Genomic DNA, 27584 nt, shown 5'->3' on the forward strand with positions numbered 1-27584 from the left:
TGTCCAGTCCGGGGCTGAGATCAGCTATCGGCTGGTTCAAGTTGTTGATGATGGCCATTTGGTGATAGTTTTTACCTCTCCTATGAACTGCGATACTACCTAGGTAGCTACCCAGTAGGTACTATAGTAGTAGTGAGAGACCGATCATTTTTATTACTAGTACTAGTATTGCAGCTCGAATTTGAGGCATAAAGTGAGTTTGTTCGAGACTCGGAGCGGAAGCGTAGATCCGGGACGATGCTACGATTTGTCCGCGAGAGCTCCGCCGTTCCGGACTTTTTGTGGCAGGCTTCAGACTCGGAGCCGGATGAAGATGAAGACGAGGACCCTTGCGACCATTTTATTATTTGGTGGTGCTGTCTGCCCTCTAGTACAGCACAAGGTTATCTCTAGTTTACTGTATCTCGAATCAAGTGGACGTTCTTTCGTCCCTTGTCTCAGTCACTGATAGCAGCACATCCTATCTTGACTCCCAAGAACACCCGCTCCTGCGACGCGGTCGAACACGATTTGCAGTGAAAAGAAAGCGCTTGTCGCGGATCAACTGCTCTCTGTTTCCCATAGTTTTGCAACACCCGGCTTCAGGCCCTTGACATTGCGAACGCAGCTTTACACGGGTCTTCATCTTCCGCAGTCTTTTCTCAAGACATCTCTTGCGCCTGGAACAAACAACACTTCCAGCCCTTCGAACGAATCCTTGTTCCGGGGGCCCTCCGGTGTGGAAACAGAAGGATGGGCGAGAAGCAGGACGGTCACGCACAACTGCGGCCCAACGGCCATGCAACCATGAGTGGCACCTTGCAAAAGATCGAGGAGGAGATTGTGCAAGAGGAGAACATTTTCCTCTTCATTCCAAACATCATCGGTAAGCGCGTGTAGTAGACACTGCTGTCCTTGTGGACGGACCCCTTGCGCATCCAGCTAACGGACTTACTCCAGGCTACTTCCGAATCGTCCTTGCATTTGCTTCGCTCTACTACATGCCTCTTCACCCACGGACGTGCTCGGGGCTGTACAGTTTCTCATGCATCCTTGACGCCGCCGACGGACTGGCAGCGCGCCGGTATAACCAGTCGACGACGTTTGGCGCTGTGCTGGACATGGTCACGGACCGATGCACGACGTCGTGTCTGTTGGTTTTCCTGGCCTCTGCCTTTCCGAGATGGGCCATCGTCTTCCAGGGGCTGATCAGTCTCGATCTGGCGAGCCACTACATCCACATGTACGCGACCCTGACCATGGGTTCCAGCGGCCAAAGTCACAAGAAGGTGGAAGCGAGCAGAAGTTATATCCTGCATCTTTATTACACAAACAGGGTATGGTTGATCTGAATCGAAAAATGTTCTACTGGAGGACGAGGATAAAGCTGACAATTTGTTTGCACACAGACCGTACTCTTCCTCTTCTGTGCCTTGAACGAACTTTTCTTCATCGCCCTCTACCTTTTGTCGTTTTCCTCGCCTCTCCTATCCCCTTCTCTTCTCGTATCTACTGAAAGCGCACCCTTGACAGTCCAGCCTGGCTCTCCAGCTATTCCGAAACCGAGCACCCTGTTCGCGAACCCTTGGAGTGCTGGCGCACTGGAAATGGCCCGGGCCAACAAAATGGACAGCACAGTACCGTGGATTCTGGCTGGCATCAGCTTCCCCGTCATGTTTGGCAAGCAGGTTATCAATGTGATCCAATTGGTCAAGGCGTGCAAATGGTTGGGAGAGGGCGACGTGGCTGCCAGAAGGAAAGCCGGGATTGTCGCTGGAAAGAAAAAGGCGTGAGAATCGCTCCGCCATGTGCGATATGCCGCGGGATTCTAGGAGGCGCGTCCACTGCGCGAGCGGACAAGCCAGTATGAACACATCGTCATATTTACACCACGGTAAAGGGGAAAACATTGTCTTCAACAAAACAATGAGGATTGGAGGCACGTGCGAATGGGTAATTTCGAAAGCATCGGTGTTGTGGTGTGACATGACTGGCAAGTTGGTGGTCGAGGACATTGGTGTTCATCAGCTTCTACTGGGCTTGTTGCTTATCTTGCCCGGATTTGTTCAACGGATTTGCTCAACGGATTTGCTCAAAACGGATGCCAAAGTCATTTCAATAATCTGTCGACTCGGACAGGGCGTCAGGGGTTGGCTGGTCCGTCTTCGATGGGTATGGTGCAGACCTCATTGCACATTCAATATTTAATTACTGTACTATACCACGAGCCGAACAGCCTAGAACCGTTTTTTGCTCATAGAAATGCTTCACATAGTTTCCCATTGTCAGCAAATGCCTGTATTCGTGCAATTGTTGTTCACACCAGAAGTCGGTCAGCCTTGCGACTCAGCCTTGCTGATTAAGAAACCACCCAAAGGAATTTCACAGTTCTGCTCCCAGCATCCTCTTCCCTGTACACCTCGAATGACCACAGCAAATGCTGCTGCAGCCCCAATGTTTCGATCCAAACCGCGTGCCTTGAAGCAAACAACGTTTCCATGAATCCTACCGTACGCGTACATGCCACCCGTGCATCCGGCTGCGGCAGTCGAGTCGATGTTGTTGGCCGGTCATGCAAGGAGGTACTAGTACTTTGATCTCTTTCCCCTTCTCGGCTTGTCAATCAATGTTCAGTGGATCAGTTGAATTGTATTCGCATCCGAGACCTCAATCTGAGAGCACGCATGGCAAGGTCGGCTGGATGTTCGCATTGTTTGCTCTTAAAGAGCCAAGCCTCACGCCGCACACATCATCCTTGCATGGACGTCTTCCATTCTACCTGGTCATGCATTCCTGAAAGTTTTATGTTCCTCCACTTCGGTTCCAGACGAAATCTCAATCAAGCTGGCAATCGATGGCTTCTCATCGAGGCGAGCTGAATATACGGCGGCTACCCGTCCCTGCCTGGGCCGAAGACCAATTGGTCCACAACCCGTCTATCAGACCCCGTCATGCTCAACACTTTCACAGTGAATCGCTGCAGCGTCTTTTCTCTTTCGGATATTTCCTTTTGTCTCCTGGTCCCGTTTCAGACTAATTTAACGCAATTACCCCGCAAAGTGTCCAGTCTTCGCTTTTGCTTCAATGCGAAACGGACTGATCAGCAAACAAAGAAGTGCCTGAGTCTGTCTCTGCCACCGTACTTCCGGGTTCTCCCTGGTTGGCGTATTGAGCAGTTTATCTATTGGCAAAAGAAGAGGCTGGTGAAAAGAGCAGTCCTACTCCGTCATCCTGGGAAGTACTGCGGTTGACCTTGTCACGACAGCACCACCAACATCGGGTTTATGAGAGAAGCCATTTTTGCGGCGTGACGCATCGATTTTCTTTTAACCTGACCTGCATTGGTACTGATACATCCTGTGGGCCGCCGTTGGACCTCTACACTGAGCAGAGCGTGGGTGGCTTCAAGTCTATGGAAGGCTGGTCACCTCTATCTCACCGGCTTTTTCAGCGGCCCAGCATTCCTATATTGTTTCATTTAAATCTCCTCCTTTTTTCCTGATTGTTTCCATATCCCCCTCATCTCTCACTTTAAGCCACTCCTGTCGCTGGAAGGATATTCAACCACGAAAGCAAGGCTTGCCGGACTATTACCCCCTCCCCTCAACAGTATTTTTCGCCTTGCCTCTCTTACTTACGTCCCGAACAGTACCACTCGGTCTCACATGAGCTGGGCCCGTTGGCGAAAGAAGCACCCGGACAGAGAACGTGAGTATCGCCGTCTCCACAACAAAAGACGTCGGGAAAGACGAAGGATGGAAAAGGCCTACACAGCAAGTCGTCTCAGTCAGGTTGAAATGTCGCCACACCTGTCGGACATGGTGGAGGCTGAGAAAGATGAAGAAATAGACATGGCCGCCATCGTTAATGCAGAGCTTGAATCAAGCCCTCCCCCAGAAGTTCATGGTGCACACATATTCTTCAGCAACACTCAGGCATACCGTGAGGGGTCCCGAGACGAGGGAGCTCAGCCCGGAAGTGAAGGGCCTGACGAGGATTGTGGTGAAACACCCAAAGACGACCAAGATGAGAGTACTTTGGAGGATAGCGCAGAAGAAGACGATAACGACGATGCTGATGCTGATGATGACGACGACGACAACGATGAGGATGAAAGTGAAGAAGAGGATGATGATGCCGAGGATGATGACGAAGACAGCAGTGTGACCTCCAGCGACTCCGACGGCACTGTTGAGGATGAAACAGAAGATGCAAAGATCAAGATTGACAACCGAAATCTCGCCCCTGATGCATGGGATAGCACACCCTCATGTGAAATCAAACACATGCAAGAACCTGAAGGTGTCTTTAGTCACGAGGACGAAGACGAAGTGCGCAATCTCAAAGTGGAATTTAAGGATCACACGAGGGACGTCACCGGGATTCCCGAAGAGCAAGGCAGTGTCAGGCTTGAAGGCGATGACAACGTCGCAGACGACAATGAGATCCCCCCTTCCAGTCAAGTTCCGCGCGCCGATACTCCTACACCAGCACAAACGGGCCCATCGAAGAACAAGTCCCGCCGCAAGAGACGCCGGCGTGGCAATGATGCATCCTGCGGAGACCAACAAGAGTCATCGAAGCGTCAGAAGACCGCCGAGACATCCGAGACAGGGGCTGTGGCCGTGGCAGAGGTCGAAGATCAGACGCAGCGCACTCAGAGCACCGGCAGCCAAACCGAACTCATCACCAAGCAGCTTGACGAGATGGCTACCGACAATGGGACATCTGCCAACCCTGGCTCGTCCAAGAAGGGGCTCAAGTCCATGAGCGCCGGCAACTGGCCGCATCTTCGCCCGACAAAGGTCTTCTACAAGTACTCGCTGGCCAAGCAGTCCCAAACCATCAAGGACTGGATGGCCAAGTCCGAAGAGTACATGGACTACATCCAAGCAGGCGCGCTGCCAATCTCGAAGGTCACCCGCTTCTTCCGTTACGTCGTCATTCATCTCGATGCCATGACGGAGACACTGGACGACGTCGCTCTCGCCGTCGAACGATTGGCAACCCACCACGAGGCAATTCAGGAGGAAGCGAAATCGGCCGATATCGAGAGGCACGAGATATCCGAGCTGCTGAGCAGGTTCGCGCCCCCGAGCTCAGCTCGTGCTGCCCTCGCACAGACCGGCGAGGAAGAAGATTGAAATCCGTCGTAATGGCACGCCATTGACCCTGCGGTCAATACACGGCATTTTGGGCATTGATCTCCTTCGACCTCGACGAGTCAACCCCAAGCTCAATGTATCTTTTTTTATCTCACGACGAAACCATGCAACAAAGCTGTGCCAGGGGCGCGCCATACGCCTGCTCTTGTTACAGAATGCATACCTGGCGATGGCGTATGGCGTCCAAACTGCACGATCCAAATCTCAAAAGTTCGGGTCATTTTTCTGCTTTCTTTTCCAACACTTCGACGAGGCTCTTGCGTGATGCAAGCCAACTTCCTCTATTTTCATTTTCCAGTGCGCACAACGCCGAACAATTCGCTCAGTGACCACCTCTACCGCCGACAGGCTTGTTGATGGTGATAATAGACAGTTCGGGACTGCTTTGGCTTCCACAGGTTTGGAACAAGGCTACGGGTATTTCTTAGCGGTCTTTCTTGGTTGGCTTGCTTCTACTTGGACCAATATCAAGGACCAAGGTGGAAGGGGCCTGCTCCTACGTTCGGTGTTCTTCTCTTGTGCTGTGCTTCAAACTGCAGAACCAGTGGCCGTACCCAACTAGCTTTCCCCAACTACATCGAGGTCAACCTGGACTCCAGAAGGGCGACATTGATTTGCTAGCTTATTGTATGACCTGGTCTGATAGGATAAAATGAGTTTCACGTCCTGATCCGAGTATTTCGTCCTTCACACGCCGTGATTTGGCTCCTTGTAAGAAAACAGGTCATGCTAGCAATGAATCCCCAGCCTGTGGCGCCGCTCCATGCACGCTTGAATCCTCTCGAGTACCTCGATTAGGGCGACCTGTTTGCTTCACTCCAGTCGCGTTGACCAACTTGATACTGGTGCATCTTAAGCGTGCCTTGCCTACGACATGCCCATCCGGTACCGTAAAATACCTGCGCGGATACTTGATATGCGCAATCTACCATCAACGAATGTCTCGCTCCACCATAAGCAATCTTATCACAGGTCTTTTGGCCTTTCTTCGTATCCCGATACCGCGCTCCCTACGGCTCTCTCCCATCCGTGACAGGCCTACGGCCATATCGAACCGATCACGCTGCGCTTATGGCGCGATATCCCTCGTGTTCCACACATCAATACAAGCCGGATGAGCTTCTCTCGATCCAGCAGGAGCAAAGATACCGAGGGCGATTACGAGCCCAGAACATTGAGCATCCTGTCGAACACCAAGACAAACAAAATTCATCGAGCGAATATGGATTCGAGGCCGAGTGGTTTTCTGGAGACCCGGATATTGAAGAACGAGCAGGCAATGTAAAAGAGGACAGTGGCCACAACACCATGGATATGTCTGCAGACAGGGCGCCGATGAATATCCAGGCCACTGGGCATGACCGGAAAGCTCCAGTTGAGCGATTATGCGCGTTCCCACCTTATTTGGCTGTGAAGAGGATGTTGGTGAAGGGGAGCACATGTCGGGCGATCATGCAGCTCCACGACCGAGGACTTCGAGCCAGTACAATCGCCCGCGAGATCAAGGCAACGGCGTTCATTGAGAAATACACACCGGAGGAGGTGCGCGCCATCATCCACTGTTGCTCTGATCTAGGGCTTGCTGGACAAACTCCCCTTGCGACCGAAAGCTGGGAAAACGAGTCGATTGAGGGATGGTGGTTTGAGGAGGAAAGCTACTGCGAAGCGCTTAGACGACAAGAACCTGTGGATGAAGACATTTGAGGCTATGACTGTAATGACGGATGGTGGAAGGACAGGCAGGATGAAGAAAACCGAGACTGGGACCGGTTTGGGTATCCATCGATCGGCGCAGGAAGACATAGGGGCTCGTCTTGACTGTCAGCATAACTGATGCAGAATGATGGAGGAGGCAGAGCCACTGATATTTGCGTTGTGTGTCGCTGCTAAAGGTGTTAATCTCCTAAAACCTTGAAGCTTACAACTTGAACGGGGTCTGTCGTCTCTTGTCACTTCGCAATCTCAACAACTTCGCTGGCCTAGGTGGGCAGGGCATGTTGTGATGTCAAAGCCTGATCAAGTTCCAAAAGGCAGATGTGGCAAACTCGTGAGTTCGATTCAACACGAAAACAGAAGTGCTGTTCCATATACGAGCAGTCGGCGCTCTGCCTCTTCAGCATCCGCTTGCACGTATGTGGCTTACACATATTCCCTCTCCTGCTTCCGCGTGCCGTCCAGCAGGAGTCTGCAAGCTCCGAGGTGGCCGAAAGTACAGGGACGACTTGGATCGGAAAGGGAAGCATAAGGAGACGAGTGCCAGTTCTGCAGTACTAGTACAGGAAGCATCATCATCGGGATGGATAGACCTTGGTACAGTAGTCAGTGGCCGAGACAATTGACCTCGGTCGTTGGTCTGTGGAAAATGAGCGCAATCCGATGCGGACATATCCAAGCAGCGTAAGTAAGGGGAAGGGACCACCACACCTGGTTATAGGAGGGTGAAAAGCAGTCGAGGAGGGCGGCATGAACGGAATGTGGTACGAGGGAGGATGCACAGTGGATGTGCGGTAGAGTCGCGGAGAGAGTTTGGAGGGAGAATGTCCGCCAGGAATATGATTCTGTCTGACACAACATTTAACCCTATCGTGTGCCATGATCTGGGCGACATGCCCGGTCAGACACGACGTGGGGATGCCTCAACGTCCAGCTTGGACACGGCATTGCGCTTCAACGCGCTTCGGACTTTATCTGGATCGCGCCCATCACTTACTGGCATCTGACTGAGGAGTTCAAGGGCGGCAGATGACACTGACTGACAGGCGTCGAGCCCATTTTCGCCTTCGTCCCCCTGGTGTCCATCATCGGACTTTAACTCCAATCACTGTTGCCCGATCCACGACGCTGTTCCGGCCCAGCAGCAGACCATCTCATCCACCTCCGGCCAATAGTCAGTTTGGCCACCAAAAGGACCGACCTGCTGGACTCGGAGAGCTGAGCCTGAGGAGAAAGACACGAGGGTCACCCTCTCTTCCGAGCCACTGCACGGCACGGCGCACCTCATCTGGCCTGCGTCCTCCCTGCATGGTCGAGGGCAACGACCTTTTCTTGATGCGATCATGATGGGCTACCTGTCTCGTTCGCATTCCGCTATATCGCTGGCTCTATAAGGACCGTCAGACCTCTCGACGATAACCACGGTCTGTGAAGGAGGATTCGATCATGCGACAGCTGCCACCACGATGAATTCTAGAGACCTGCGAATGCCGGACGCCTTTGAGGGGACCAAGTCACCGTCTCTGCCTCTTCGCAATCCCCTTCATCCGTCGGTCGTCGACCAGCTTGACCCTGCCTTTGTCAAATTATACAATGACTACATCGCAAATGGCCCTCCCATTTCTAAGGATCTGAATGTTGTTCGCCAGAACTATTCTGCGCTCTATTCTTATGCAGCGGCCCCAGCGACCGGCGTCGGTGGGATTGGTGAAACACAAGTGCCAGGTTGGGACAAATACCCAGGAGACATCAATGTGCGTGTCTTTGTGCCCCCTGGGGAAGAGCCAGGAAAGCGCAAAGTCTGGCCGGTCCATTTCAACTTCCACGGTGGTGGTATGTCATTCCTACAAGGACAAGTGTAAGCCGTTAACCTTAGCAGGCTGGGCGGTAGGCGATCTCGAAACAGACGCACACATCTGCCACCACATCTGTGCCTCTGTGCCGTGCTGTGTCATCGATGTCGAATATCGCTTAATCCCCGAGTACCCTTTTCCCATAGGGATCATGGACGGCTTAGCCGCAGTGGTGCACGTCCTTGGGAATCACAAGACGTTCTCCATCGACCCGGCTAACATAACATTCGGCGGAGAATCATCAGGCGCTACGATAGCACTCATTCTCAATCACCTTTTCCGCGATGGCGGCTTCGGCGAGAAATTGAAGGGAGTCATCGTTGGGACACCTACCATCAGTGATGTCAAGAAATATGCGACCCCAGACCAGAGCCCTTGGCCTAGTATGCGGGAAGCCGAGTTTGCGCCCCTTCTCAATTGGGACAAGCTGAAATGGTTTGACACCTTCAAATGGATGTCCGTTGGAGCACAGCATCCTACCAAACCCAAAGAACAAAAGCGCGACATGTCATGGTTCGCAGATGCGCTGAATGCTCCAGACTTCACAAACCTGGCGCCGCTGACCTATGTGGCCACAGCTGAGGTGGACCCACTCAGGGATGAGGCCGAAGCGTATGCGAAAAGGGTCGAAGAAGCCGGCAACCAAGTTGTTTTGAGGAGGTTCAACGGAGTTCCGCACCACTTTATGCACATGGACCGCCTGTTGCCTCAGGGCCGCGAATATGTTCAGGATGTCATCTCGCACATTCGACTTTGCTTATATCCAGCTTCCGCTCCTTCAGGGTCTGCCACAACTGGTCCTCCCGTGACATGAAGTTTTGATCCCCGGATTTGGCAAAATCCGTTGATCAATTACGCCTCTTGCTCCCTTTTGAGTAAAGAGGACCCAACATTCTATTCAGTATCACGAAGTGCCATTTATGGCAGCTTTGACTGGGTTGGGCTCACCTCTGGGATGGTTTCGTTGCCGAGACGAGACAAGACGACATGCCTACAGTGATCCCGCCATGCTATGATGACATGTGGGTCGGTTGGGCAATTGCCTCTGTCGACCAGACCGACTCTCGCCGAAGTGACACTATCATACGGGCTCAGAGCCAACATTATAAGAACGAGGTCCATGGGCTTTCATGTCCCCGCTACCCGGCACACCGATATAAAGTCAGGTCTGCAGAGCACCGCTCCCGGTAGCAGCACCACCCATGGTCTCATTTCAATGCAGAATACAGGCCGGCAAGTCAAAGAGTGATTTTGGCCTATCGGCCGCTGAAGAAGCTGCACATGTGGACGCTGGAAACGATCACATGAGCTTACATTGCCCTAGCGAGTGTAAAGACACCTTTGTGAAGGGATGATATGACTGTCGAATGTGGCTCATCGCCACGCACGCTCGTGATCATGTCACTACTACACTATGTGTCTGATCATTCCGGCTTCATTGCGGTATACAGTAGATGGTGCCGCGAGGTCGCTGCACAAGGCTGATGCTGAAACGGTGAGCGCCCTCACTTTTGTTAGCTGGGTAATATTGAAGAAGGCGTGTTTCTCATCCCACGTATTTACAGCCCGTTCATGGCCATTTCCCTTCTGACCGGACTCCAAGCTTGGCCCCCTGTATAATGGCTTCCTTGGTCCTCTACCAAGGCCTGTCAATACTGGTAATGTACAACGTTGTAGTGGCCAAAACATACTTATTATGAGGTACTGCACGTGCTAGATACAGTAGAACATTTCCCGGCTGAACTTCGGAAGTGGTTCTCACACGACGCGTTGGGGGAAGACGCGCTATCGACGCGTTTCTACGCTGCGACAACTTGAACAGTCCTGCGATATTATCACTAGTACTACAACTACTGGCAGCACAGCAGTACCACAGTGTTGCACTTACTCAAGTTGTGTTCATGCTCTGGCGCGCCGTGTGAGCCAGAGATCTCACATTCTGGCATAACACCACGACGAGGCCTATACCACGATGCCTGATAGACCTCCATTTCCCGGCCGTCCTGCCCAGCCCCCGGGCCCTACATACTTGCAGTACTCGCCTGACGGCAAGAGACTGATCGTTGCAGGCATAGGCAACTTCGCCCGCTCCTTCAGGACTGGCGACAACAACGAGCCGGACTTGCTGCCCGAGACACACGAGGAGACGTATGCAGTTGCGTCAGGGGTACGGAGGGCTTGAGACAATATATGGCGGAAGATGCTGACAAGAGCACAGAATGACTATGTGATCTTGGGCTGTGAAAATGGCACTGTCTGCGAATATGCAGTACCTTCAGGGGACTTAAAGCAACTGCTGGTGAGGACAACGCTCCCCATCAGGGATGTTGCCTTGTCTCCGGACGAGAATTGGGTCGCCGTCTCGAGCGAGTAGGTGATCGGTCCCCAGTGGTGTCATACCTTGTCTAATTGGTACAGTGAACTCGAGGTCAAGATCGTCAATCGACACGATATCGAGCAAATAACCATACTGAGGGACCACCCAAAGCCGATAAAACACTTGACTTACGATCCCTCCGGCAAATATCTGGCTGCATCCTGCACCAACGGGGTGATCTACATTTACGCGATGACTTCGCCGGAGCCTACCTTGCTTAGAACAATTGATGGCGTCATCAAGCGCCTCGAGACTGCCGAGTATGCCACCTCGAGATGCGTTTGGCATCCAGATGGGAGAGCATTTGCTTGTGCTACCCCGACAAGAGACATTCAAGTTATTTCGGTGGAAGATGGGGCCCATCAGAGAGTCTTTTCCGGCGCACACAATGGTGATATCACTTCCATCGCCTGGTCACATAATGGAGCCTTGCTGGCGAGCTCCAGTGCGGACGACGACCAACTGGTCATCTGGGATGCCCGGACGCAGACCGTACTCAAACAATTCAACTACGAAAAAATCATCAATATCACCTGGCAGAACCATGGTGAGAATATTTTCAACTGGACAACTTCTCATGGCGAGCTATTCATCATCCCGGAGTTCCTCAAGGACGAAGCCCATGTCAAATTGCTCAAGGGACCTGCAGTTAGAGCCCCTTTCTTCCACGACCCGCTGGAGGAGAAGGCTGCGGCGATGAATGGCCGGAAACCATTGGTCAACGGTCAAGGTAAACCGCGTTCAGGGACCCCAGATAGTCTGGACGAGCTTTTAGGGCCTGAGGAGGACTATGATTGGATTGAGGACGACGACGGAGCAGGCTACATCAATGAAAACGGGAAACGACCCAGCAATGGAAACTTCCCTGGCCCTATGCTCAAAAGAAACAGACAGGACGCCTGGCAACCACAAGTACACGAGTCGTTCCAGCCTGGCGCCACACCCTGGCGTGGAAACCGCAAGTACCTGTGCTTGAATCTGATCGGCTTCGTATGGACAGTCGATCAGGATACCCACAATACTGTGACGGTCGAGTTCTACGACCGGGAAGAATTCAGGGATTTCCATTTCACCGATCCATTCCGGTACGACAAAGCTTGTTTGAACGAGTTCGGTGCTCTGTTCGCCTCTCCCGCGAAAGATGGCCAGCCAGCAGTGATCTTCTATCGACCTCATGAGACGTGGACCGCCCGCTCAGATTCTCGCATTATCCTACCCGATGGCGAGGAAGCAACATGCATTGCGCTTAGCACCAGATATATTGTTGCCGTTACAAACAAGAACTATGTACGAGTCTGGACGCTCTTCGGCACTCCGGTGCGGATGTGGCGAATGAAAAGTACACCGGCAGTTACGTGCGCCGCATGGGGTGACTATGTCATGACAGTCGGCAACGGACCTGTTGGCGCTGACGGATGCACACAACTGATGTACAGCATTGACGACGTGAAGCGAGATGAGAACTTCCAGAATGAAGATGTCGTTGCTCTGGGTACTGTTGCCCCGGATTCAGACGACGAAGAGGCCAGTCTGAAAACTGTCTTCTGGAGTGACGTGGGAGATCCGTGCATCTACGACAGCAACGGTGTATTGCTCACCCTGCTGCATTGGCGCAGCCCCGGCCAGGCAAAATGGGTCCCTCTGCTTGATACCAGGCTGCTGGACAGAGTGAAAGACGGTAAGAAGGAAGAGACCTACTGGCCGGTGGCGGTGGCAGGGGAGAGGTTCCATTGCATCATTCTGAAAGGCGGAGACAAGACCCCATATTTCCCTCGACCGTTGTTGACAGAATTCGACTTCCACGTCCCAGTATCTCGTCCTGCGGAGCGAGGTGAGGATGGCGAAGAAGAGACCAACGCTGCCGCGGGAGTCAGGCTGGAAGAGTCTTTTGTCCGCGCTTCTTTGCTGCTAGGTCTGGTGGATGACTTGGTGCAGGGGCTGGGCGAGAAGGCGAGCCATTCACAGAAGACGGAGGTCCTGAAGCGTGAGATTGACGTCGACAAAATCCTGCTGCAGCTACTCGCCGTCGAATGTCGAGAGGGAGAGGACAGAGGAATGAAAGCACTGGAGATAGTTGGGCTCTTGAAGGATAGGAGCGGCAAGATGCTCGAGGCCGCCGCCAAGGTCGCAGGACGATGGGGACGGACGGTGCTCGAGGACAAGATCAGAGAGTATGCGGAACGGAGGCTGATGGGTCTTGAAGAAGAGTGATTGAAATGGCAGAAAGGAAAACTGAGCGGCAGCCTGTAATTGGATTTTAGAGCACAGGAGTTCTCTAAGGGCCGTGCTGGAGCTGGATGGATATGTGGATGGCGTTTAGTTGAACGGACTTCGCTGATGTCAATTCTGATGATAATGAATGGCTGGTACGCATAACCTTCTCGACACTACATTTCTTGTTTGCTGCTTTCCCCCTTCTGGCTGCTATGGTGTCAAAATGTCTTTTCGCCTTAATGGCGATAAATGAGGCACCTATCTCTGGGACAACGAGGTATCAATCTATACCATTATGACACCAGATCCTCGACAATGACTGCCACCGCAGACGCAACACCACTCACATCACTATTGCAACGCCATGAACCCACCCAAGCCGCCGAACACCAAGGCCGCAACCACGTGCGACCTTGTCGACCCGGCGGTGCCCTGCCGATAACAGATCAAGACATCACCGAGCATGGACACCATGTTACACAACAGAACGACTCCTGCAGCGTGCAGGTTTTGCTGCGTGGAGAAAACAAACAGGCAAAAGGCGACGGCAAGGGTGCGGACTCCCACGAGGGGAATGAAAGGGTTGTTGTTGTTTCCGTCTTTCTCGGTTTCTTGCGGCGGCAAGGAACCCTGGACTGGGGCGGAAGGCAGCGCGAGTCTGTGTCCGTTGGTGGCATCATTGAGATCCTCTTTCTCTTTCGTCCAGGTCACTGTGATCGCATGTTGGTGGTCGACATGGGCCGGGAAGTAGGAGCGGGAACAGGAACCGCGGTGCTGTTGTCCATTGCCAATGTCGTTCACGCCCACGTCCACGGGCAGACCGAACGATGCCGCAAACTCTTTTGGTCGCAGGACGGCTCTAAGCCCTGCTGCCGTGGCGGCAATGCCCAGCACAGTGCCTGTATAGGAGGCCAGTTGTTGAGTGTTCATGCTGGTGATGAATGGTCGTACTAGGAGTGGATGAGACTCGGACAGTCAAGCCAATCTGTCTTGATTTGCTTGGTAGATACCTTGTCTACCCTGGTATGGATGTCTGATTTCGAACCTAGGACTTCGTGGTGGGACTTCGTGGTGGGACTTCGTTACTGTATGATAACCCGACCGAACGTATCTCGACCACATTGAAAGTAGTAGTTGAGAGCAGTGGATATTCTATTTGTATTCCTACCAGCCAGGTGCGGTGCAAAAGGTAAACATCCGCGTTGATGATGTCCTCTGCCATTGGCGTATCATTATGGAGAGTTGATGCGAAACCCCCGGTCATACAGTGCCAGTGGGTGGGCGGGCCAGGTCACGACTGTCATCGGCCGGACATTCTTCACCGCACTGCCATGCTAGGGGAGAGGAGATCTTGTTTCGTGTTTCGTATGAGATCCGATGCTTGTTTGCGTATAAGCTCACTGCATGTCATCTTTAGAGGAACTTGAAACCCTGATTCAGGTATGTCCGGTGTCTGGATCAACCGTGGGGCCTGAACTCCGACAGAGCGGAGCGGGAAGACATGATTACATGCAGGGCAGATGGGTAACGGTTGGTGACCAGGAGATCCGAGTCTGTGTGCGCATCATCATCGGTGTCAGATCATCATCATCATGATCTATTATTGGATTCGACTCGACCTTGTTCAATTCCTGGAGTTTCGGCTGTTTATAGATTACAATGTAGAGTAGGAGGATGCGCTTCAAGTCAGATGTTATATCCGATGTATATTGATGCGGAAAGAGATATCCAAGTATTTCGTTTACCCCCTTGCAGCAATCGTCGGCTTGCCGGGGTTGTGGAGGGTTTCAACCGCAGCGTCATCTTGATGCAGAATGTCTGAGGCTTCAACCCCCTGACCGTCGAGCATGTAATGTACTAATAGCAATACTACTACAGTATCACCCATTGCAGTAGATTTCGATGCTGGTTCATCTGTTCGAGTCAGGGACGAGTGTTCGACGTCTCAACAAGGAGGTCGCGAGTAAATCGGCCATGCACCACGGGATGGACCAAAAAACAAAAAAACACTCCCCACGGCCTTTTCGGCCGGTGGGAAGTGAAACCTGTAATTCCTCTTTTTTCAAGAGGAGGGTTTTTGTTGTTTGTCTTTTTTTTTTTTTGGTTCTTGTTCTCGTTCTTGTCCTTTTCCTTTTTGGTAGCCCCCAGTAGCCCACGTGGGATTCAGCACCCTCCGTTAACCCCTAAGCCATCGGCCCGGGGAAGGTCAGTTTCAGCTGAATCCCGAACAGAAATCTGAGAGTCAAATCAATAAGTGCACCAGACGCGCCTTGTAGTGAATTTGGTGACAATGGCCGCGTCCCATTGGCCAGCCTTGTCACTAGAGCCTCGTCAGCGGTGGGAATAGTGACCAGCCAAGGAATATATCATAATGCGCCTGCTAGTGACTTGCAGCGACACCGAAGACGCAATGCTCTTGTAAAATGGAATGTAGGCATTCGGATCGAGAAAGGTTTCGGACCTATCTTGATCCCTCAACGGTTGTATTGTGCACCTCGAGTCACCCGATCCGGTCATCATTTTGCTTTGATTCAAGGCGTCGCACCTGATTCAGTCCTCATTCATGATCATTGGCATGTCTCAATTCGTTTCCTCAAGCTGTGGCTGCTTCAGCAGTGTCAGAACAAGGGCAGCGACGCCCAACATCATGCTGCCGCCCAACCAGTAAGCAGTCTCTCGGCCCGCCCACCAGAACAAGCTGCAGAATACCACCGGTCCCAATGCCCTCCCAAACTGTCCCCAGCTTCGCAATGACCCCAAGATCTGCCCTCTGTTGTTGGCTTTGGCCTCAAAACTCCCCAGACTGTTCAAGCCTGTCACAACGGTGGCCGACGTAACAGCAAGCAATGTCCCGGCGCAGTACAATCCCACAGTATCCTGAACTCTGGCAAGCAGAAAAAACGCTATTGTGCACGATATAACACCTGCCCTGACCACGGTAAGAGGCTTCAACCGCCGAACCACAGAGCCTTGAAGTAAAGAGGCAATCAGACCAACAAACCCAAGAAACCGTCCGTTGAGTTTCGAAGGCGATGGATGGTCGGGGTACAGAGCCGAAGTTATCAGGAACGGGAGTGAGAACTCGAGTCCAGAAAAGGGCAGTAGGAAAAGGAAGTGTATGGCGTTGAGAAGGGCAGGTTTGTTGGTATGACGGACCTCTCGCGGCTTAGCACCGTCTTTTCGCTCCGGCGTCAAAGTGCGCGCTGGTAGGGTTTCGGGGAGCTGGAAGTACAGATACAGCGTCTCAATCACGATCAAAAACAGGGAAAAGCCGGCGGCAGTTGCAAAAGGATTGGCAGCAACGGTGGTGACGTTCGCCAAAGCGGCTCCCATTGCCGGCCCAAAGGTAAAAGCGATGCTGAAGCATGCGCCCACAAGAGCCATAGTCGACCCGCGCTGCGCGTCGGTGCTGATATCTGTGGCAATCGCCGTTGCCAACTGGACGTTGCCCTCGCTGAGACCGCCCACAATCCGACTCAGCAAGAATGTCCAGAAGTCTACCGCAACACACCACAACGCCACACTCGCAATGTTCCCAGCCATGCTCCAGAGCAACGCTGTTCTTCTGCCGTATTTGTCCGAGGCGCGACCGATGAGGGGGCTGGCAATCGCCTGCAAAAGGGAGAAAAGCGAGCCCAATGCGCCGCCCAGAAGGACGATGTCATATTTCGCATTGATAGGCACCGCGAATGACTGCTTGTACGCATTGAGGTAGTGGAGGATGCGGTTGAGAGCCGAGGTCGGCTGAGTCTCGAGTCCTCGATAGAATGCGAGGAGCGACGGAAACAGTGGCAGAATGAAGGTGAACGAGATCTATGGTTGTCAGCAAGGGTCGCAGGATTGCAATGATGAGTTTTTGGACGGACCAAGTCCAACAGCAAAGACGTGAAGAGCACTCGAAGAATCTTCTTCCGCCGCTCTGGAGTGATCGCCTCCATTAGGCAGATGTTCGTTCCGCAGGTCGACAACGGTGAAACGTGCCAATCCCGTGAAAGAGGTGCACAGGTACAGTGGGATTACGAGATCGAGAGCGAGATGTGAGACGTGAGATGTGAGACTTGAGGACCAATGCATATATGTCCGCAAGGATTCGATTTAGCGACCAGCGCTCGCTTGCAGAACGTTCCAAAGGCAAAGACACCACCAACAAGAACAAGGCAAAAGCATTACTAGAGGTAGTATCAGAGGCGAAATAAAACGATGTTACCATTGATTCTCGTCAACGACGTTCAGGTTCCGTGGTGTTAGCGGGCGGGTCGACGAAACAGCGGCCGAAACTTGCTCACGGACCACGAATAGAAATCGCCATGATCCCCCTCCGAGTCTCCGGCCCCTTTTCGCCCTCAGCCTGCCACGAGCGGTTCTACAAGATCGTCAAGTAGCTGGGTACAACTGCATTATTACTAGTAGCATGTGAGTCAAGCAAATAAGATTAAACAAGTGCAAATGCCCGGCCTCGTGCAAAGTCAAAATGAACACATACGTTCAGACCTACATGTTGAAAGTTACCTCCGTCCTCCGGCACGTACAAAAACGAAGCACAATTAAAGCCCCCATGACGTGGACTCCAACCAACCATGATACGGAAACACAGTTACAGATTGCCCAATTGTTTATACACCCGTCGTCACTCGTCATAGTCATGGCAGTTCAGTGCGCCGTCGAGGTTCAGCCTCCGCTGCCGGCCGCAATCGTGGCTTTGGTCCTCCAGTCTTCGAAACTCGCAGAGGGCCCAGCAGTCTTTCTCTCCCCCTCCTTTCGCTTCTGCTTTTCTTCCCACTCGCCCTCTTCCTGGGCAATGAGAGCATGGAACTTGCCTCCTTGACCTCTGGCGAAATAGATGGCACCCTCTTCTCTCTTGGCCACGCGTTCAGTCACCAGCACATACTTTACACTGCTTCCAGGAGCCTCAAACATTGCATCCCCAAGAATGGTTTCCATCTCGGTGCGAAGAGCACGGGCTCCTGTTCCCATCGAAAGTGCGTTAGACGCAACCACATGTAGGGCGGGCGTAGTGAAGCGAAGCTCAATGCCGGAAAGTGAGAACAAAGTAACGTATTGCGCCACAAGGGAGTTGCGAGGTTCGGTGAGTATGCGTAGTAGTAACGAGTGAGTCAAAGCGGACAATGCAGTTGTTGTGGGTATACGCCCAACGAGTTCAGGTATGAAGCCATACGATTGCAGGTCGGCAGGCGTGACAAGATCCAAAGGGTTAAAGTAGTTGGGCTCAGGGCCAGTGCCATCCATTGACGGTGGTTCAGCTGCAGGTGCCGGGGTGAAGAACGGCAAATGTTTCTTATAGAGTTCTTCTTCCTGAGAACCGGGCAAGATGGGGACCGGGGCAGTTGTTGTTGACTTCTGATCACGCGCATAGGAGCGCAGGTTGGAGCTGGAGCGCACACTAGCTCCAAAGCCGATGCTCCCTTTGGTCAAACGGTCCATGATGTGTTTCTGAAGGCCAACGAAGGCACCGCTAAATATAAATAAGATGTTGTCCGTCCTCACATTATACACCTCGCCCTTCGCCGGAGGCGGTGCACCACCTGGTGGTCCGGAAGAGAGTCCAGCACCCAAAGGGCTGTTTGTTGGATATGTTTGTGACTGACCGCCCGCACGAGGGGCGTTCCGCTCTGGTTTGGCTTGCACCTGGATGGTGGTACCTTCAATGATTTTCAACAGCGCTTGCTGGACACCTTCCCCCGAGACATCCTTGCCGTGGCTGACTTTGGCCGTAGCAATTTTGTCCACTTCATCCAAGCATATAATACCATGTTCGGCCTTTTCCACATCGTAATTCGCAGCAGCCAGCAGGCGATGGACGCACACCTCGGCATCTTCGCCGATATATCCAGCCTGGGTGAATGGAGTACAGTCCGACATTGAAAAGGGCACTGAAAGTACTCTGGCCAAGGTCTTTGCCATCAGAGTCTTTCCTACCCCGCTAGGTCCTAACAGTAAGATGTTGGATTTCTCCAGTGTGAGCGGGCTTGTGTCAACCAGTTGCGGGTTACTCGTATGCGGCTCGAACGCCGATGTAGGAGGGCCACCCATTCGGATCGTTGCTTGCTGACCGGGAAATTCGTCTTCCACCGGATGCCGCTCCCTGCGTTCTCTTTGTGCCAGCAGTTCTTCCTCTTCCTCTTGCCGTCGTTGTATCTCTTGTACCCGCTGATAGTGATTGAACACGGCCACGCTGAGGACCTTTTTCGCCCGTTCTTGACCCACAACAAATTGATCGAGATGTTGCTTTAGCATCTTGGGAGTGAGCCTGGGCGTGCCATAGATGGAAGCGCCCCCCAAGGGCCCGGAAGTAGGCAGTCCTGGCTCGTACATGCCAGTGAACGGCTGGTTCGAGAAATCGGACCGATGAAACTGCGAAGAGGAGAGGCTGGGTGTGCTGGCAGAGAATGACCGCCTGCTCAATGCAATATATGATGAACGCAGCCGGCCTGGCATCGCCATGGTCGATGCTGTCGACACCGTCGACACCGTCGATACCGCCATCGTCCCAGCAAGTGCAGGGCACAGGTAGGTCGGTAAGGCACCGACTGCCTGCATTTTTCGTTTCTCGTAAAACTGTCTACGCGGAAACAGTTTACTGACACGCTGTCGAACGATACGTTGCCTGTCGAAGGCCACCAAGATGCACACCGCGGGTCAGTAGAGATGGTCTTGAGTACTCCAGGTATGAGTCGAGGGATGTGGAGCTCAGAGTATGATCAGGACCACCTCCCCCACGTTGTTGCTCCCTTATCTGACCCTGACGGCGCACTGCAGCGCTTACTAAGTCCGCGTAGCTCAACATTCGAGCCCGCTGATCACGTGCAGCCATGTGAACGCCCGCCGCGCATGCTTCAAAGTTTGAGCCCGTTTTCATGGCAAAGCAGTACTATCCCATGATATGCAGCTCTTAACACTGCATGACACTGCATACTACAATATTTTACAGGCCGAAATGATCCACCATTCCCTCGCTTCGCCGGAACCCATCGATCAGGATGAAGAGACCTCTTAGCTGCTCTCTGCAACTACCGTAGGAACCCAACTTACGGCGCAGGATACAAGTTGCGGATTTGAAGACTGAACACAGTCTCGCCTTTCACATGATGGCTTTGCAACAGCGAGGCAATAGCAGGAAATGGCAGAGGTTTGGTCATAGGGGTTCTTAGATCCCCATGGAGCAAACTGGAGTGGCCCATCAGCACTACTGTTGGGAAAAGGCTGGCTGTTGAGATACGTAACTTGAGGACACTTGAGCATTCACAGCGGAAACATGTGGATCGTAAACCCTCGGCCACCACTCTGAATGATCCTCAGCAAAGGTAGCACTGCAAGTGAGGCACCCAGGAGGGACGGTGGGCGGCAGACGACAGAAGATGGGCGACGGCGGTGGGCGGCAGACGACAGAAGATGGGCGACGGCGGGGTACTCGATGTCAGACAGTGCTTGTGTGGCACCCACTCACTGAAGGCTCCCTGAACCATCATTTGCTGCTGCGCTGCAACGGGCAGCGAGCTTCCCCACGTCGCCTTTTGCAGTTGATGTCATTCCCCTGTCGAGTAACAATTTCGCCGTAGAAAGGCCATTCGCCCATAACATCCCGCAAGCCTGGTACCAGGTAAAAGCCTCGAATGCTCAACTGTTCCAACGAAAGGTGGTCCGTTACCTATACACGATAACTACTTTGCTCGTCTGTAACTAAGGTCTTCCTTTGCCATTTCTTTTCGATTGGTAACCTCGAGCTCTCGCCCAACTTCACAAGGACCGTCTACCATCTCCCATCCGCAGGGCTCCGTTGACTTCACAGCTCAACCCGGACCTCTGCCCGTAATGGCACTGAACCAGAGTTCTGGGAACTCTGTGCTAGCACAGCCTTCCAACCAAGAGATTGCCCCTGATGGAACCGGTGCGTTGCTGTTCTGTCCAGCCTGGTCCTGACTAACACAGCTGCAGGAGTTGTCCAGCTCGATCCCTGGCTTGAGCCTTACAAAGACGCCCTGAAACATCGGTTTGCCAAAACCCAGGAATGGATCAAGAAGATTGACGAGACTGAGGGGGGCTTGGAAAAGTTCTCACGAGGCTACGAGCATCTGGGCTTCACTTTCGGTCCTGATGGCACAATCACGTATCGCGAATGGGCACCCAATGCCGAGCAAGCCTTTCTTATCGGCGACTTCAACAACTGGGACAGAAGTGCGACACCCATGACGAAGAACCCGTTTGGTGTATGGGAGGTAACGCTCCCCCCTAAAGACGGAGTTCCTGCGATACCACACGACTCAAAAGTTAAAATCTCCATGATAATTCCCGGAGGAGAGCGGATAGAAAGACTACCAGCTTGGATCAAGCGAGTTACTCAGGATCTGTCTGTCTCCCCCGTTTACGACGCCGTCTTGTGGAACCCTCCCGAATCAGAGCGCTACGTGTTCAAGAACAAACGGCCACCGCAACCCAAGAGTGTTCGGGTATACGAAGCTCATGTCGGCATCTCTTCTCCCGAGCTGAGAGTCGCAACCTACAAGGAGTTCACAAAGAATATGCTCCCAAGGATCAAGAATCTGGGGTACAATGTCATTCAACTGATGGCCATCATGGAACACGCCTATTATGCTAGCTTTGGATATCAAGTCAACACCTTCTTTGCAGCCAGTTCTCGCTACGGCACCCCGGAGGATCTGAAGGAGCTCATTGACACCGCACACGGAATGGGCCTCACCGTTCTTCTGGATGTTGTGCACTCACACGCGAGCAAAAACACCTTGGATGGTCTCAACATGTTTGACGGTAGTGATCACCTATACTTTCACGAAGGTGCCAAGGGCCGGCATGAGTTGTGGGATTCCCGCCTGTTCAACTATGGTCACCATGAAGTTCTACGCTTCCTGTTGTCAAACCTCCGTTTCTGGATGGAAGAATACCAGTTCGATGGCTTCCGGTTTGACGGCGTGACTTCCATGCTTTACACTCACCACGGCATAGGCACGGGTTTCTCAGGAGGTTACCACGAGTATTTTGGTCCTTCTGTTGACGAAGATGGCGTTGTGTATTTGATGCTGGCAAACGAGATGCTCCATGACCTATATCCCGAGTGCATCACAGTTGCCGAAGATGTCTCTGGGATGCCTGCCCTGTGTCTGAAACTGTCTCTGGGTGGCGTGGGCTTCGATTATCGGCTTGCCATGGCCATTCCGGATATGTGGATCAAGTTACTGAAAGAAAAATCGGATGATGAATGGGATATTGGAAACATTTCCTTCACCCTGACCAACCGGCGGCACGGTGAAAAGACGATTGCGTATGCCGAGTCCCACGACCAGGCGCTGGTGGGGGATAAGTCATTGATGATGTGGCTGGCGGACGCTGAAATGTACACCCACATGTCCACGCTGACGGAGCTCACCCCCAAGATTGAGCGAGCAATGTCGCTTCATAAGATGATTCGCCTGGTCGTCCACGGCCTTGGTGGCGAAGGGTACCTTAACTTCGAGGGGAATGAGTTCGGCCATCCGGAATGGCTCGATTTTCCTCGCGCAGGAAACGACAACTCCTTCTGGTACGCCCGGAGGCAGTTCAATTTGACCGAGGACCATCTGCTCCGATACAAGTTCCTGAACGAATTCGACCGCACAATGCAGTGGACGGAGGAGAAGTATGGCTGGCTTCATTCACCGCAGGCATACGTCTCGCTGAAGCATGAAGGCGACAAGGTCCTTGTGTTTGAGCGGGCCGGACTGCTCTGGATTTTCAACTTCCATCCCACCAACTCGTTTGCGGACTATCGTGTAGGCGTGGAACAGGCGGGCGTGTACAGGATTGTCATTGACACAGATGCACCGGAGCACGGTGGCTTTGGCAGAAATGCAAAGGACACAAGGTTCTTCACCACGGACTTCCCCTGGAATAACCGGAAGAACTACACCCAGGTGTATATTCCAGCGCGGACGGCTTTGGTAAGTCTGCTTACTCCCCTGTCGGATCCTCGTTTGTCTGCGCGTACTGACTTTTACGTTTAGGTATTGGCTCTGGAGGAGACGCTTTAAGGAAGCAGTGGCTAGGAACGAATTCCCCTTTTCAGCCTCGGGATCCTCTTAAGATCTCCTGGTTAAAGGCGCTTCCCCAAAAACTCAATCGGCATGCGACAGATATGAAAGCGCAATAGTAGACAAAATGGCATAAACTGTTTTTCGTTTGCAAAGTCCTGTGGCTTCTAGCATACCTGAAGTGCGTTGAGACAGGGTTGTAAACCTACGGGTCACTTATGTCCAAAGGAACGTACGTTAGTTTTGCCGCAAGTTATAGCCACAATAATAGGGACATCAGCTACCTATGTTAGAGGGGAGTGAGGGCTTATTGCCGTATGATTCATCAGACTTTTCATCCGCCTTGTCCGTAGAGTGGAGGGTATCAATATTGGGCATTTCAAAAGAGCCGTTGCCTGTCGTTACTTTTTGTGGTATGTGGTGGATATCGAGGATGGGCAGCAATTGGCATTTTCTCCCATCCGCCCTCGCGGGTCCATCCAACGTGCTGTTTCACTGAGGTTTGGGCAAATGTCTGCGATCATTCCACTCATCGCGGCAGACCCTCATGGCGAGTCCGGGCATGATATCCTGCTCTTTGTCTCTGCCTCGGCCCCATTTGGCCTTGCCCAGCAACCAGTCAGTCAAGGTGACCACCTTGCTCGTCTTATCGAAGCCATTGTTCTCGTCGGCGTGTTCGATAGTATGGCTAGCGATGCGGCCCTTGGAATCGAAAGTAAATATGAAGAGGCCTGTGAACTCGTCGCCATTGTTCAGATTGAGAATTGGTTTATCACCACCAAGAAGCTTTGACAGGCCGCGGTTGATCCCGCCTTGCGAGAGTGCATTGGAGTCGGCGGCGCTCGAGGCTCCCGCGTCTGAGGATGGGTTTTCAGTTCCATTCTGTTTGGGCTCGGTTTTCCAGCGCACCACGAGCTTCTCCTCCATCAGATCTGAGGCTTGGTCATCAGGTATTGCATATCTCAACCCAGTACGCACGATCTTCTCGGAGATGATCTTGAGCTTGACATTGCCTAGGATCGGCAAGGAGCCCCACGCCACTGGAGCTGTCCATAGTGCAGCGCGGTATGCAACGCGGCCCTTGACTGCGGGAAGGTGAGGATGGGTGGAAGGAAAAAGGTGTAATGAAATGTCGGGCGAGAGTATTTCATGGGGGAGTGGAGTGGTGAGGATATCGGGTAGTAGAGGAGACAGCGTTCTCAATGCTGAAAGGCAGTCAGTACTGGTCTCTTCAAAGGGATTGCAAGGCTAGATTCGGACAAGCATACTTTTTCCTAGCCTAACCAAGCGCTCGTCAGGCGGCTGGTGGTCTTGCGCTCCTTTATTGTTTCCCGGCGTGGATGGGCCAAGCAGGTCATCCGCAGGACTGGGTTTCGGACACGACGAAGTGAACCACACCTCGGAGATGGGCTCTGGCCGAACTTGAGCAAGATGCCTCTTGGACAATACCTGCCGCGGCGATGGACCAGGAGTTGTTGTAGACCTCGAACGGGATAGACCGCCAGTCCGGACCGGTGGATGCAGAGCAGCCCATCGTGAAGCCAGACTCGAAGAGGGACGAGGAGCAGCTGTCCGGAGCTTCCGCACTGGCCTGGAGGTCATCTGGGCGGAGAGAGCATTATTGAGATCAGACTGGCCGAAAACTTGCAGTCAAAGATATCGCAGGCGTGCCCAGGTAAGTGAGGCACTGGCAGATCTCTGGAGCATGGTTCCAGATGTGAAGACGAGCGACCGAAGAATAGAACTTGAATCATGCGAGGGCCAGAACCGGACGGGGACGAGGCGCGTGCAGCGCAAATGACGTCGCCCGCCAATTGAACGGCACTGACTGCTCCAGCTGACGGCCAGCACCGAATCGCGATCTTTGTGTTTGACCACTGCACGAGCTGATTCAACCCTCAGCTCTCCGGTGAAGTATGCTGGCTTCTTCTTCCTGCACAACCGGAGATCCTTTGGCGCTGCTCGAGGAAACCAAGAAAGAATGTGGGCAAGTCTTAGTAGCCAACTTGAATTCTTCTTAGCCAACGACCTCGCTACCTACGAGTATATCGACATAACACTCCCCAGCTCTAGCTAAGTTACATCTCTTAATATTTACTGATACAATGCCGAAAACATAAAGGTCCTCGCAGTTCCCAATGGACAGGCCCAAACACGAGGTCACATATGATGCGTGTGGGAGACCCGCAAGGCTGAGGCCAACAGTTGAAACGAGGCTGCAACCCAATACTAGTATGTGACTGCAGTGGACTGCCAGTGCCGTCTGATACCGGAGAGCAACTGCCATATTATAAGCAATGCCACAATTATCAGATCACATATGGCAGGGACACGCAGTTCAGCATCTTCTAGGAAGGGGCAACACCGCTGGATACATCAGGTATATATACTTCCTGTCCCCCAGCATTAGCGATGCCTCTTCGGCAGATGAATCAAACATTCAATCAAACTGGGAGCATACCAATCCCACAGGATCAGCAATGTCTCCTCGACAGGTCGGACGATTACACGAACAGTGAGCATACCAAATCCCCCATGTTTGCACAGAGGAACTCACTGACATGATGAACAGATTGAAATGCCTCCACGGAAGCGACCCGCTCTCGCGGCTGCTGCTGCCATTGTCACACCTCTCCCACCTCTCCCTCTCTCTTCTTCCCCTTTCCGCCCTCTCCCTGCGGCTGCCCCACCCGCAGATGAAGACGACGAAGAAGAAGACGACGACGACGAGGCCGAGGAGGAGGCCGAAGAGGAAGAGGAGGAGGAAGAGGAAGGAGGGGAGGAGGAGGAAGAGGAGGAGGAGCAGCGAGCTCCGCAACCCAGGAGGACTGTTCTTTTCAGAAAGAGGTCCTCCAATGCCAATGCCACGGTAGAGAGTCCACTGGATTCCTACCGTGTGTTCTTGCAGAATCTCCACCCGCACCAGGTCGACTGGGACAATCTTCGTCCGGGTGACGCGAGACTGGAGAGCAGGTTCGACGGGCTCGGGCAGTTCCAACAGGATGTGTACTACTTCATCCTGGTAGGGCTGCTCAATGCGTACGTCAAGGGCCGCATTGGCGTTGCCAACTTCAATGACTGCGACAGGCAGTGGGTGTGGAACTGGCCCACATGGCACAGGACCATTATCCGACTGTCTGGGTCGATTGAAGGTGGCCGGGTTGGAGGAGAGGGGGACTGCTGGTTCAGCACCTTCTCGACAGGCAATGGAGGGATGCCCAAGGTGGCAATGCGCCAGGGGCGATACGAACGCCGGCCTGACGGCAATCACGCTTGGCGAGACATCTTTACGCTGTACCAGCATGAGGGTTGTCCTGGTCGTTCCAAGCCCTGGAGGTTTAGAGACCACCGCCGCCCACGTCATGGTCATCCTGCGTTTCGGGTCGCCCGGGTGCGAACTCCCTCCTCGGGCCGGCCATCTCTGCCACAATCTCCCCCAAACATGCATCAATCCTGCGCATGTCGTCTGGGAGTCAGATCGAAGAAACAAGGACGGGAACCTGGGCGCCAGGAGCAACTGGGTCCCTTACCCACACCCCGAGAAGTACACGTTGGGCTTCGACTGTCTGGAGGCACCCATTGTCAGCATCGACTTGGATGATGAAGAGGTAGTTCGCTTATCTGTGCTCGCTACTACCTCTGGCTTTTTGGGAGGATCGGGCTTCGGAACCTTTCACGCCTCCACATATTTGGACTTGCCCGCCAGATACTGCTGGGGGAGAGTAAATAAGACAAAAATTAACTTACCCTATACCCAAATCTGATGATCGATTTGCACGTTAGAAGCGCTGTGAGCCTCTACTGGAGTTTCTTCTACAGGTATAGTTTACTATCTTTCGGGTCCTTCTAGTAATAACACTAGAATACTAGCTATACTCTTATTTAGGTGCTGTGCCCCACTGATAGTAGATGATGCACTGTGATGAATGCATTATTATAGTGGCCTACTAGTACAGATACAATCTCTCGCAACCACAAGGCCTCGTATCCGCCTGGAAAAGAGTACCTACCAGACATCCCACATGGGACATTAGGACGTGGAGGACTTTCATTTCGCCCAGCTGACAGCTCAATAGAAAGGAAGGCTGGTCAACGTTATTTGCCTTTCACCGAACCGGGAGAGCCTGCAAAGTGCAAACTGTCTTTGCAACCTCAATCCGTCTTTGTTTTGTCCCTTATCAAGACGCAGATTGCGCCAGCAAGCCGGCGCTCGACGAGTCTTCAGGTACTACCATACGAAGCG

At 52.8% G+C, this 27584-nt stretch overlaps 11 protein-coding genes across 11 annotated transcripts; 6 read left to right on the top strand and 5 right to left on the bottom strand.

Moving 5' to 3' along the window:
• Positions 1–241: 241 nt before the first annotated feature.
• HMPREF1120_03021 (CDP-diacylglycerol-inositol 3-phosphatidyltransferase) lies at positions 242–2342 on the top strand. The gene is made up of 3 exons (XM_009157072.1): positions 242–865; positions 940–1316; positions 1389–2342. Exons 1-3 carry the CDS (start codon positions 733–735, stop codon positions 1770–1772), a joined length of 894 nt encoding a protein of 297 aa, XP_009155320.1. The 5' UTR covers positions 242–732; the 3' UTR covers positions 1773–2342.
• A 51-nt stretch (positions 2343–2393) lies between these two features.
• HMPREF1120_03022 (uncharacterized protein) lies at positions 2394–5834 on the top strand. Its single transcript, XM_009157073.1, has one exon. It carries the CDS (start codon positions 3645–3647, stop codon positions 5121–5123), a length of 1479 nt encoding a protein of 492 aa, XP_009155321.1. The 5' UTR covers positions 2394–3644; the 3' UTR covers positions 5124–5834.
• Positions 5656–7690, bottom strand: HMPREF1120_03023 (uncharacterized protein). Its single transcript, XM_009157074.1, has one exon. The coding sequence runs from the start codon at positions 6583–6585 to the stop codon at positions 6214–6216; it is 372 nt and encodes a 123-aa protein (XP_009155322.1). The 5' UTR covers positions 6586–7690; the 3' UTR covers positions 5656–6213.
• Positions 7691–8323: 633 nt separating this feature from the next.
• On the top strand, positions 8324–9524 carry HMPREF1120_03024 (triacylglycerol lipase; the record flags this gene model as incomplete). Its single annotated transcript, XM_009157075.1, has 2 exons — positions 8324–8690; positions 8737–9524. The coding sequence occupies 2 exons, from the start codon at positions 8324–8326 to the stop codon at positions 9522–9524; spliced, it is 1155 nt and encodes a 384-aa protein (XP_009155323.1).
• A 1158-nt stretch (positions 9525–10682) lies between these two features.
• On the top strand, positions 10683–13298 carry HMPREF1120_03025 (chromosome transmission fidelity protein 4; the record flags this gene model as incomplete). Its single annotated transcript, XM_009157076.1, has 3 exons — positions 10683–10877; positions 10929–11080; positions 11129–13298. 3 exons carry the CDS (start codon positions 10683–10685, stop codon positions 13296–13298), a joined length of 2517 nt encoding a protein of 838 aa, XP_009155324.1.
• A 354-nt stretch (positions 13299–13652) lies between these two features.
• Positions 13653–14231, bottom strand: HMPREF1120_03026 (uncharacterized protein; the record flags this gene model as incomplete). Its single annotated transcript, XM_009157077.1, has 1 exon — positions 13653–14231. One exon carries the CDS (start codon positions 14229–14231, stop codon positions 13653–13655), a length of 579 nt encoding a protein of 192 aa, XP_009155325.1.
• Positions 14232–15881: 1650 nt separating this feature from the next.
• Positions 15882–17239, bottom strand: HMPREF1120_03027 (MFS transporter, DHA1 family, tetracycline resistance protein; the record flags this gene model as incomplete). Its single annotated transcript, XM_009157078.1, has 2 exons — positions 15882–17114; positions 17168–17239. The coding sequence occupies 2 exons, from the start codon at positions 17237–17239 to the stop codon at positions 15882–15884; spliced, it is 1305 nt and encodes a 434-aa protein (XP_009155326.1).
• A 730-nt stretch (positions 17240–17969) lies between these two features.
• HMPREF1120_03028 (ATP-dependent Clp protease ATP-binding subunit ClpX) lies at positions 17970–19859 on the bottom strand (the record flags this gene model as incomplete). The annotated part of the gene is made up of 1 exon (XM_009157079.1): positions 17970–19859. The coding sequence occupies one exon, from the start codon at positions 19857–19859 to the stop codon at positions 17970–17972; it is 1890 nt and encodes a 629-aa protein (XP_009155327.1).
• A 108-nt stretch (positions 19860–19967) lies between these two features.
• Positions 19968–24601, top strand: HMPREF1120_03029 (1,4-alpha-glucan-branching enzyme). Its single transcript, XM_009157080.1, has 4 exons — positions 19968–20014; positions 20079–21207; positions 21255–23251; positions 23315–24601. Exons 2-4 carry the CDS (start codon positions 21132–21134, stop codon positions 23339–23341), a joined length of 2100 nt encoding a protein of 699 aa, XP_009155328.1. The 5' UTR covers positions 19968–20014; positions 20079–21131; the 3' UTR covers positions 23342–24601.
• On the bottom strand, positions 21865–25306 carry HMPREF1120_03030 (chromosome transmission fidelity protein 4). Its single transcript, XM_009157081.1, has 2 exons — positions 24610–25306; positions 21865–24546 (listed from the first exon to the last, which is right to left on the bottom strand). Exons 1-2 carry the CDS (start codon positions 24941–24943, stop codon positions 23834–23836), a joined length of 1047 nt encoding a protein of 348 aa, XP_009155329.1. The 5' UTR covers positions 24944–25306; the 3' UTR covers positions 21865–23833.
• Positions 25200–27206, top strand: HMPREF1120_03031 (uncharacterized protein). Its single transcript, XM_009157082.1, has 2 exons — positions 25200–25856; positions 25914–27206. Exon 2 carries the CDS (start codon positions 25920–25922, stop codon positions 26940–26942), a length of 1023 nt encoding a protein of 340 aa, XP_009155330.1. The 5' UTR covers positions 25200–25856; positions 25914–25919; the 3' UTR covers positions 26943–27206.
• The last annotated feature ends 378 nt before the right edge of the window (positions 27207–27584 follow it).

Source organism: Exophiala dermatitidis (genome assembly GCF_000230625.1).
Source record: "Exophiala dermatitidis NIH/UT8656 unplaced genomic scaffold supercont1.3, whole genome shotgun sequence".
In the NCBI taxonomy this organism is placed as follows: Eukaryota; Fungi; Ascomycota; class Eurotiomycetes; order Chaetothyriales; family Herpotrichiellaceae; genus Exophiala; species Exophiala dermatitidis.

Bases quoted from the DNA above. Each gene is read 5' to 3' on its own strand.
- HMPREF1120_03023 (XM_009157074.1), bottom strand. From the start codon at position 6,585: ATGTGCTCCCCTTCACCAACATCCTCTTCACAGCCAAATAAGGTGGGA.
- HMPREF1120_03031 (XM_009157082.1), top strand. From the start codon at position 25,920: ATGCCTCCACGGAAGCGACCCGCTCTCGCGGCTGCTGCTGCCATTGTC.
- HMPREF1120_03030 (XM_009157081.1), bottom strand. From the start codon at position 24,943: ATGACCTCCAGGCCAGTGCGGAAGCTCCGGACAGCTGCTCCTCGTCCC. The intron at 24,547-24,609 runs GTATGCTTGTCC...ACTGCCTTTCAG, and splicing joins CTTGGTTAGGCTAGGAAAAA to CATTGAGAACGCTGTCTCCT.
- HMPREF1120_03022 (XM_009157073.1), top strand. From the start codon at position 3,645: ATGAGCTGGGCCCGTTGGCGAAAGAAGCACCCGGACAGAGAACGTGAG.
- HMPREF1120_03029 (XM_009157080.1), top strand. From the start codon at position 21,132: ATGGCACTGAACCAGAGTTCTGGGAACTCTGTGCTAGCACAGCCTTCC. The intron at 21,208-21,254 runs GTGCGTTGCTGT...ACACAGCTGCAG, and splicing joins GATTGCCCCTGATGGAACCG to GAGTTGTCCAGCTCGATCCC. The intron at 23,252-23,314 runs GTAAGTCTGCTT...TTTTACGTTTAG, and splicing joins TTCCAGCGCGGACGGCTTTG to GTATTGGCTCTGGAGGAGAC.
- HMPREF1120_03021 (XM_009157072.1), top strand. From the start codon at position 733: ATGGGCGAGAAGCAGGACGGTCACGCACAACTGCGGCCCAACGGCCAT. The intron at 866-939 runs GTAAGCGCGTGT...GACTTACTCCAG, and splicing joins CTTCATTCCAAACATCATCG to GCTACTTCCGAATCGTCCTT. The intron at 1,317-1,388 runs GTATGGTTGATC...GTTTGCACACAG, and splicing joins ATCTTTATTACACAAACAGG to ACCGTACTCTTCCTCTTCTG.